The following is a 10,357-nucleotide window of genomic DNA, read 5'->3' as shown; positions in this document are numbered from 1 at the left end:
TGGATATGCAGATGCCGGTTATTTGTCTGATCCCCATAATGCCAGATCTCAGACCGGCTTCGTGTTCCTACATGGTGGCACTGCTATATCATGGAATTCTTCAAAATAGACTCTGATGGCAACATCTACCAATCATTCTGAAATAATTTCATTATTTGAAGCAACATGCGAATATGTATGGCTTCGCAGAATGATAAACCACATACAACACTCATGTGGAATGGGTTCGATAAAATCACCTACCATTATCTATGAAGATAATGCGGCCTGTGTTGCGCAGATGCAAACAGGATACATCAAGAGTAATATCACCAAGCATATTTCTCCTAAATGGTTTTTCCCCCATAATCTTCAGAAAAGCGGGGAAATAAGCATTCTGCAAGTCAAATCATGCGACAACCTTGCTGATTTATTTACGAAGTCTCTACCACATTCTACATTCCATAAATGTGTTCATGGAATTGGTATGCGAAGACTTAGGGACTTGCAGGTGCCAGGGGGAGTCTCTTCTTGAGATATCCTCATTTTAATGACATCACATTATGCTATCTTTCTTTGTGAGTATATATTTCAGGATCTCATCAAAGATTTTATGAAGAACTTTTGAAGGAGAATCTTTTGACATGATAGAGCTTCCCGGATAATCGTGAAGATGGTTCTACATGGTCAAGTGTAGATTAGGGGGAGTGTTAGAATTAATTATAATTTGTAATTAGGGGAAAATCTCCCCTTGCCCAAACCATCGTTGCGGTTTGTCCCGCAACCGACGTCTCCCTTCGATCTCCTGGAACCGACGCCTCCTCGAGGGATCGTCGTGTCTCTTCGGGACATATAAAAGGGGGCCTGTAACCATCGATCAATCAATTCGATCATTCTGATTCAAAACAGTATGTACTATATGATCCTAAAGCTACATAGCCGCCAGTTGGTTAGACAGGTTAAATCCAAAATTTAGTTCAGAGAAGCTACAGCTTTCAACAATATTACAACTGAGAGGTATTGATCGTCTTTATTTCACTTGCCAGTAATAAATGGGTGGCTAAGTGCTTGTGACACAGTAAGCCTCTTTTGCGGATCTAGCACAAATATTTTCTCCAGGAGATCTTTAAAACTGGACAACATTTTCGGATCCTCGCCTGCGAAGCTTGATATTTTTGCGCCAACACCCTTTGGTTTAACGTTCATACACAGTTTATTCACAGCCTGCCAGAATAAAGACACCGATTCAATTTTCTTTAACAGAACACACTAAAACAGAGTATATCGTCAGTTCAACAAGGTATAAACAAATAATCAGCATACCTTTTTCATCATCAGATTCTCATCAGTGGCATGGAAATTAAGGTCCTGGTCAAAGTGTTGAGTTGTGAAGGCTCCCTGTATAATTAGAAACATTAATTCTGTTAAGAGAGAAGAAGACTAGGAAATACGAACTCAAACACTACCATACTACGCATAAGAGATAAGTACAGCATATGAAAAAAGAAATCAGCATCATATCTCACCTTTCGAAGCATCTTCTTAGGGAATGGACCCTTCAATTCCATGTGAAGCCAAAGCATGCCATTGTTCGTCCCACCAGGAAATAAGATTTTTCCTGTGTAAAGTTCATATAGGCAACAGCCAACGGACCACATATCCAATGAATGGTCGTACGGCAATCCAAGAACTGCAGGAGGATAACAAATTACTATGTTGGCATGCAGGTAATTATTTTTTGAACTTATATAAGAAAATCTAATCAAATAATTGTACATGTCAAGTAAATAACTCACTTATCTCAGGTGCCCGGTAGAAGCGGCTCACAAGAACTGGTGTGATAACATTTATTCCGGCAGGCAAAGCACTACCAAAATCACACAGTTTCAACAAGTTTCTAGACCCATTTACCTACAAAATGAGGCAGTTAGAGAAACTTGTAGATTCCAGCATACAATTAACACAAAGGTTAACTATTTTTATGATTTATTAGGCTTTTCTCAAAGCTTAAAATAAGCTCTACCAAATATAATTAAGATACTTGGAGAGCGGACATACCAGTATATTATCTGGTTTAATATCACAATGGAGGATACTGCAATCCTTTAGGTGCTTCAATGCAATGAAAAGCTGTTTGGAGTACGTCCTTACAGCAGTAAGCTTCAGCCCTATATCACGACCAAATTTCTTTATAACCTCACGAAGATTCATATGAAGGGATTCAAGAACTAAACAGAGATGATCCCGATACATGAAACTAGAAATAAACCGGACACAGTGTCGTTTGTCTTCACGATCTGCACTTGACAATTTTTCCAGTACAGAAACCTCCCTCTTACCAGATTTGTACCTGTACAATCAAAATGCAATTTACAGGGTCAAATGTTATTTTCCCTGTTGAATATATGGCCTCAGAAGGGAAGAAGTTGTAATGAACTCAGCTTACCTTTCTTTTTCATTGCAGATAATTTTGATAGCTACTTCTTCAGGATCATTTTTCCCGGCTTTTAGATCCTTTGCCTGGACAACTGTTGAGAAAACTCCCTTCCCAGAGCCTGCTGTAATTCTGTAATGACCATCTAGCACTTCACCTAAGTGGTACTCTGTATAAAATACAAAAAAAGTTTGAATTATAAAGGAGTAACTTAGAAGTAGATATGAAATGGGAAAGGAAAGATTGATAGAGCTTACTGTAATATCCATGCTCATCATCCCAGTTGTCGTGAAGTGAATTTTTCCTGACATGCATACCATCTAGATTACCCTACACAACACAACTATCAATAGGTGAGCACAAAATAATATACTGCCGAGAGCTTCCTACCAATAGAGTAAAAGATAAAATTGCCAATGGATTACCAAGACTGTTCTGAGCAAAAAGAAGATAGCAAAACATTGAAGTAAGAAATTTCAGTGGAAATAATAGTTCAGTTGAAGAATACTAGAAAACATACCAATTTCTGAACTCTAATAGGAGATGCTCCAAAAATATCATCGCAAAGTATAACTGAAGATCTATCACCCTGTAAAATTTCAAAGATGTAAGTAAAAACCCTAGCTGAGAAAATGGTAAGTGAACAATCAACTGTATCAAAAGGATTATTACCTTGGGAATGCCCTCTTGAAAACCTGAAACACATGCCGTCCATTGATCACCAGATATCCCCAAGTTTATTGAAATGTTAGGCTGGATAGGAGGAGTCATCCCCAGAGTGTAGGATTTTTCATTAACAATTACAGTGACTGAATTGGCATCTTTTACTTCAGTGGTAGCAGCATCTCTATCCAGTGATGTTACTTCTGCCAATGACGAAGCTCAGTTACTAAAATATGTTTAAACGTAACTTTTACATAACAAAAAAATATGTCACACAGAAATATGGTTCTGTTTTTAATAAAAACAGGTTACCTGTACTATCATGGAAAGGCACAGGCCCCTGGTGTTCCTTCTGAAACTGGCGTTGCCGGTGCTTCTCCAGAATAGCATCCATCCTCTTTCTTGCTTCCTCCTTAGTTTTTTTAAGATCATCTTCTTCTTGCTTTGCAAAGTGTTCGAAATCACTTTGATCTTCCTCCCTGAAACCATCACAAAACATTAATTAAAAAATGGAATAAGAATAAAAACATGAGAATGAGTTAACCATATATGAGAAACCTTACTTGCAAGATTGTTCCTTGATTTCCTCAGATCTCTTTCTGTGGTTAGCCTCTCTACACTTCTTGTTTGCATCAAATTTGTCATCACATCCCTACAGTTGTAAGTTTCAAAGTGAGTTCACCAATTAACCAAAAGTAGAAAAGCAAGGGTGACTAAAAGCCTTTTCCTACAATAAAAGCATGACCAGAAAAATAGGAAACACAAGGCTATGTGGGAAAGCCTGCAGCTCTATGTGAGTAAGCTTGGCCCAGTTTATTGTACTTATCAAGTGAAATCTACGGTTAAACAGCTTACATCTCAAGAATATGCCAACAATCTTGTCAGTTATTAGAATATAATAGGTAACAAAGAATAGTTTCTTCATCAGAAAACTAAGAAAATATGAAAAGGCTCATGTCAGTTTTTGATTATTACAAAAAGTAAATTGCCCACTTTAATGATAGTTCAGGTGCGGAAACGCTCCCCCCACCCCCCGGGCGTGAAAATTCAAAAATAAATAAATAGGAAACTCTTTAATTCTTTTTTCTTTGTGCAGCAAAGCGCAGAACAGAGTAAGTTGTCCTTGATCTATCATCACAGAGGAAACTAAACAACAGCTGCTGCTTTTTGTGGCAGTGGTTAATAAATGTGCTTCAAATAACCGAGTAAACACTAGAACTTTGAATAAATTAATGGAATTGCCATGTAGTAATATTTAGTTTCATTTAACAGCTAACAAAACTAAGACGCTTGCCTTCTCAAGTTAAAACCAGATTTTATTTTGTTGATCTGCAAATCCTCTGCCATCGTACCAGATAATGTTGTGTGTGCCAACAACATTTTTTTAAAAATCACACCAAGCTCCAACAAAATTCACACGATAAATCAGCAACTAATTATGGATCAATGGAAAAGGGTAACGAAAATAACCTATACCGAACGGGAACGCAAAGGACGGGGGTTCGGAACAGACCGGAGCAGGTGCCAGACCGCCGAACACCGACCCCGCCTTGCCGAAGTCGGCATCTGGTCCCCTGGAGGCGGCGGCGGCGGCATCGTCTACTATCTGACCATCCTCTACCTCGCCCTCCCCCGGCTTCGCCCCCGACATCCGTGACCGCGAGCCCGCCTCCTGGTCTCCCCTGTCCCCGTGGCCGTGGCCGTAGTGGCGGTGGTGATGGCGGTGATGGCAACGCTTCTGGCGCTTCGGGGAGGAGGCCTCGTCCGCGCCGTCGCCATGCGACCGGCGGTGCCGCCTGGAGGTGGACCGCGGCGAGACGGGACCCTCTCCGCTGCCCATGGCGACCGCTGGGGTTAGGGTTCGGCTATAGGATGCGATGCCTTTGGACGAAGCTCGATCGGACTCGGGGACGGTGCGCGCCGGTGATCGCGGGTGTTCTGGGTCGGTTGGGGCGAGGCCGAGGGTGAACTACGAAGGCGATTCTGAACGAACTTTTTTCGAGAGTACGCCGACAGCGTACCGTATTAGATTCATGCGATCGATGCAAACATCCATCACCCGAGCATCCACTCACACCTATAAAATAATCAAGTGTGATCTCTCACAAAACGGTCTAATCCACCCGCACCCACACTTGGGCAACGTAGTAATTTCAAAAAAATTCCTACGCACACGCAAGATCATGGTGATGCATAACAACGAGAGGGGAGAGTGTTGCCCACGTACCTCTCGTAGACCGAAAGCAGAAGCGTTAGCACAACGCGGTTGATGTAGTCGTACGTCTTCACGATCCGACCGATCAAGTACCTAACGTACGGCACCTCCGAGTTCAGCACATGTTCAGCCCGATGACGTCCCTCGAACTCCGATCCAGCCGAGTGTTGAGGGAGAGTTTCGTCAGCACGGCGGCGTGGTGACGATGATGATGTTCTACCGACGCAGGGCTTCGCCTAAGCACCGCTACAGTATTATCGAGGTGGACTATGGTGGAGGGGGCACCGCACACGGCTAAAAGATCAAATCAATTGTTGTGTCTCTAGGGTGCCCCCTCCCCCGTATATAAAGGAGCAAGGGGGGAGGTGCGGCCAGCCAGGAGGAGGCGCGCCAAGAGGAGTCCTACTCCCACCGGGAGTAGGACTCCCTCCCTTCCTTGTTAGATTAGGAGAAGGGGGAAAGAGGAGGGAGAGAGGAAGGAAAGGGGGGCGCCGCCCCCCTCTCCTTGTCCTATTCGGACTAGAGGGGGAGGGGCGCGCAGCCCTGCCCTAGCCGCCTCTCCTCTTCTCCACTAAGGCCCACTATGGCCCATTAAGCCCCCGGGGGGTTCCGGTAACCCCTCGGTACTCCGGTAAAATCCCGATTTCACCCGGAACACTTCCGATATCCAAATATAGGCTTCCAATATATCAATCTTCATGTCTCGACCATTTCGAGACTCCTCGTCATGTTTGTGATCACATACGGGACTCCGAACAACCTTCGGTACATCAAAACTCATAAACTCATAATATAACCGTCATCGAAACTTTAAGCGTGCGGACCCTACGGGTTCGAGAACTATACAGACATGACCGAGACACGTCTCCGGTCAATAACCAATAGCGGAACCTGGATGCTCATAGTGGCTCCCACATATTCTACGAAGATCTTTATCGGTCAGACCGCATAACAACATACGTTGTTCCCTTTGTCATCGGTATGTTACTTGCCCGAGATTCGATCGTCGGTATCTCAATACCTAGTTCAATCTCGTTACCGGCAAGTCTCTTTACTCGTTCCGTAATACATCATCCCGCAACTAACTCATTAGTTGCAATGCTTGCAAGGCTTAGGTGATGTGCATTACCGAGTGGGCCCAGAGATACCTCTCCGACAATCGGAGTGACAAATCCTAATCTCGAAATACGCCAACCCAACAAGTACCTTCGGAGACACCTGTAGAGCACCTTTCTAATCACCCAGTTACGTTGTGACGTTTGGTAGCACACAAAGTGTTCCTCCGGTAAATGGGAGTTGCATAATCTCATAGTCATAGGAACATGTATAAGTCATGAAGAAAGCAATAGCAACATACTAAACGATCGAGTGCTAAGCTATCGGAATGGGTCAAGTCAATCACATCGTTCTCCTAATGATGTGATCCCGTTAATCAAATGACAACTCATGTCTACGGCTAGGAAACATAACCATCTTTGATCAACGAGCTAGTCAAGTAGAGGCATACTAGTGACACTCTATTTGTCTATGTATTCACACAAGTATTACGTTTCCGGTTAATACGATTCTAGCATGAATAATAAACATTACTTTATTATGATATAAGGAAATAAATAATAACTTTATTATTGCCTCTAGGGCATATTTCCTTCAGTCTCCCACTTGCACTAGAGTCAATAATCTAGATTACACAGTAATGATTCTAACACCCATGGAGCCTTGGTGCTGATCATGTTTTGCTCGTGGAAGAGGCTTAGTCAATGGGTCTGCAACATTTAGATCCGTATGTATCTTGCAAATTTCTATGTCTCCCACCTGGACTAGATCCCGGATGGAATTGAAGCGTCTCTTGATGTGCTTGGTTCTCTTGTGAAATCTGGATTCCTTCGCCAAGGCAATCGCACCAGTATTGTCACAAAAGATTTTCATTGGACCCAATGCACTAGGTATGACACCTAGATCGGATATGAACTCCTTTATCCAGACTCCTTCATTTGCTGCTTCCGAAGCAGCTATGTACTCCGCTTCACACGTAGATCCCGCCACGACGCTTTGTTTAGAACTGCACCAACTGACAGCTCCACCGTTCAATGTAAACACGTATCTGGTTTGCGATTTAGAATCGTCCGGATCAGTGTCAAAGCTTGCATCGACGTAACCATTTACGACTAGCTCTTTTTCACCTCCATAAACGACAAACATATCCTTAGTCCTTTTCAGGTATTTCAGGATGTTCTTGACCGCTGTCCAGTGATCCACTCCTGGATTACTTTGGTACCTCCCTGCTAGACTTATAGCAAGGCACACATCAGGTCTGGTACACAGCATTGCATACATGTTAGAGCCTATGGCTGAAGCATAGGGAACATCTTTCATATTCTCTCTATCTTCTGCAGTGGTCGGGCATTGAGTCTTACTCAACTTCACACCTTGTAACACAGGCAAGAACCCTTTCTTTGCTTGATCCATTTTGAACTTCTTCAAAACTTTGTCAAGGTATGTGCTTTGTGAAAGTCTAATTAAGCGTCTTGATCTATCTCTATAGATCTTGATGCCCAATATATAAGCAGCTTCACCGAGGTCTTTCATTGAAAAACTCTTATTCAAGTATCCCTTTATGCTATCCAGAAATTCTATATCATTTCCAATCAACAATATGTCATCCACATATAATATCAGAAATGCTACAGAGCTCCCACTCACTTTCTTGTAAATACAGGCTTCTCCAAAAGTCTGTACAAAACCAAATGCTTTGATCACACTATCAAAGTGTTTATTCCAACTCCGAGAGGCTTGCACCAGTCCATAAATGGATCGCTGGAGCTTGCACACTTTGTTAGCTCCCTTTGGATCGACAAAACCTTCTGGTTGCATCATATATAACTCTTCTTCCAGAAATCCATTTAGGAATGCAGTTTTGACATCCATTTGCCAAATTTCATAATCATAAAATGCGGCAATTGCTAACATGATTCGGACAGACTTAAGCATCGCTACGGGTGAGAAAGTCTCATCGTAGTCAATCCCTTGAACTTGTCGAAAACCTTTTGCAACAAGTCGAGCTTTATAGACAGTAACATTACCGTCAGCGTCAGTCTTCTTCTTGAAGATCCATTTATTCTCAATGGCTTGCCGATCATCGGGCAAGTCAACCAAAGTCCACACTTTGTTCTCATACATGGATCCCATCTCAGATTTCATGGCCTCAAGCCATTTTGCGGAATCTGGGCTCACCATCGCTTCTTCATAGTTCGTAGGTTCGTCATGGTCTAGTAACATAACCTCTAGAACAGGATTACCGTACCACTCTGGTGCGGATCTTACTCTGGTTGACCTACGAGGTTCAGTAACAACTTGATCTGAAGTTCCATGATCATCATCATTAACTTCCTCACTAATTGGTGTAGGCGTCACAGGAACCGGTTTCTGTGATGAACTACTTTCCAATAAGGGAGCAGGTACAGTTACATCATCAAGTTCTACTTTCCTCCCACTCACTTCTTTCGAGGGAAACTCCTTCTGTAGAAAGGATCCATTCTTAGCAACGAATGTCTTGCCTTCGGATCTGTGATAGAAGGTGTACCCAACAGTCTCCTTTGGGTATCCTATGAAGACACATTTCTCCGGTTTGGGTTCGAGCTTATCAGGTTGAAGCTTTTTCACATAAGCATCGCAGCCCCAAACTTTAAGAAACGACAACTTTGGTTTCTTGCCAAACCACAGTTCATAAGGCGTCGTCTCAACGGATTTCGATGGTGCCCTATTTAACGTGAATGCAGCCGTCTCTAAAGCATAACCCCAAAATGATAGCGGTAAATTAGTAAGAGACATCATAGATTGCACCATATCTAGTAAAGTACGATTACGACGTTCGGACACACCATTACGTTGTGGTGTTCCGGGTGGTGTGAGTTGCGAAACTATTCCGCATTGTTTCAAATGTAGACCAAACTCGTAACTCAAATATTCTCCTCCACGATCAGATCGTAGAAACTTTATTTTGTTGTTACGATGATTTTTAACTTCACTCTGAAACTCTTTGAACTTTTCAAATGTTTCAGACTTATGTTTCATTAAGTAGATATACCCATATCTGCTTAAATCATCTGTGAAGGTGAGAAAATAACGATACCCGCCACGAGCCTCAACATTCATCGGACCACATACATCTGCATGTATGATTTCCAAAAAATCTGTTGCTCGCTAAATAGTTCCGGAGAACGGCGTTTTAGTCATCTTGCCCATGAGGCACGGTTCGCAAGTACCAAGTGATTCATAATCAAGTGGTTCCAAAAGTCCATCATTATGGAGTTTCTTCATGCGCTTTACACCGATATGACCTTAACGGCAGTGCCACAAATAAGTTGCACTATCATTATCAACTCTGCATCTTTTGGCTTCAACATTATGAATATGTGTATCACTACTATCGAGATTCATCAAAAGTAGACCACTCTTCAAGGGTGCATGACCATAAAAGATATTACTCATATAAATAGAACAACCATTATTCTTTGATTTAAATGAATAACCGTGTCGCATCAAACAAGATCCAGATATAATGTTCATGCTCAACGCTGGCACCAAATAACAATTATTTAGTTCTAATAGTAATCCCGAAGGTAGATGTAGAGGTAGCGTGCCGACGGCTATCACATCGACTTTGGAACCGTTTCCCACGCGCATCATCACCTCGTCCTTGGCCAGTGTTCGCTTAATCTGTAGTCCCCGTTTTGAGTTGCAAATATTAGCAACAGAACCAGTATCAAATACCCAGGTGCTAGTGCGAGCTCTGGTAAGGTACACATCAATAACATGTATATCACATATACCTTTGTTCACCTTGCCATCCTTCTTATCCGCCAAATACTTGGGGCAGTTCCGTTTCCAGTGACCAGTCTGATTGCAGTAGAAGCACTCAGTCTCAGGCTTAGGTCCAGACTTGGGTTTCTTCTCTTGAGCAGCAACTTGCTTGCTGTTCTTCTTGAAGTTCCCCTTCTTCTTCCCTTTGCCCTTTTTCTTGAAACTGGTGGTCTTATTGACCATCAACACTTGATGCTCCTTCT

General features: G+C 42.5%; 1 protein-coding gene across 2 annotated transcripts; it reads right to left on the bottom strand.

Moving 5' to 3' along the window:
- Positions 1-851: 851 nt before the first annotated feature.
- On the bottom strand, positions 852-5,057 carry LOC109778827 (serine/threonine-protein kinase prp4). 2 transcript variants are annotated; one of them, XM_020337412.3, is made up of 12 exons: positions 4,590-5,057; positions 3,640-3,728; positions 3,389-3,555; positions 3,086-3,279; positions 2,934-3,002; positions 2,671-2,743; positions 2,426-2,582; positions 2,038-2,329; positions 1,776-1,890; positions 1,506-1,669; positions 1,303-1,377; positions 852-1,203 (listed from the first exon to the last, which is right to left on the bottom strand). In XM_020337412.3, the coding sequence occupies exons 1-12, from the start codon at positions 4,914-4,916 to the stop codon at positions 1,015-1,017; spliced, it is 1,911 nt and encodes a 636-aa protein (XP_020193001.1). In that variant the 5' UTR covers positions 4,917-5,057; the 3' UTR covers positions 852-1,014. The 2 variants fall into 2 exon arrangements, with proteins under 2 accessions (XP_020193001.1, XP_073352237.1); XM_073496136.1 differs by having other exon boundaries at positions 4,553-4,985.
- Between the last annotated feature and the right edge of the window lie 5,300 nt (positions 5,058-10,357).

This window comes from Aegilops tauschii, chromosome 4 (genome assembly GCF_002575655.3).
Source record: "Aegilops tauschii subsp. strangulata cultivar AL8/78 chromosome 4, Aet v6.0, whole genome shotgun sequence".
NCBI lineage: Eukaryota > Viridiplantae > Streptophyta > Magnoliopsida > Poales > Poaceae > Aegilops > Aegilops tauschii.
Note: the sequence above shows the minus strand (reverse complement) of the source record. Positions and strands in the feature narration are given on the sequence as shown.

What these genes read in the sequence shown, in the direction of transcription:
- LOC109778827 (XM_020337412.3), bottom strand. Translation starts at nt 4,916, where the DNA reads ATGGGCAGCGGAGAGGGTCCCGTCTCGCCGCGGTCCACCTCCAGGCGG. An exon ending in ATCAAGGAACAATCTTGCAA is followed by an intron (nt 3,556 to 3,639) that starts GTAAGGTTTCTC and finishes TGATGGTTTCAG; the next exon opens with GGAGGAAGATCAAAGTGATT. An exon ending in AGAATCTGATGATGAAAAAG is followed by an intron (nt 1,204 to 1,302) that starts GTATGCTGATTA and finishes TTATTCTGGCAG; the next exon opens with GCTGTGAATAAACTGTGTAT.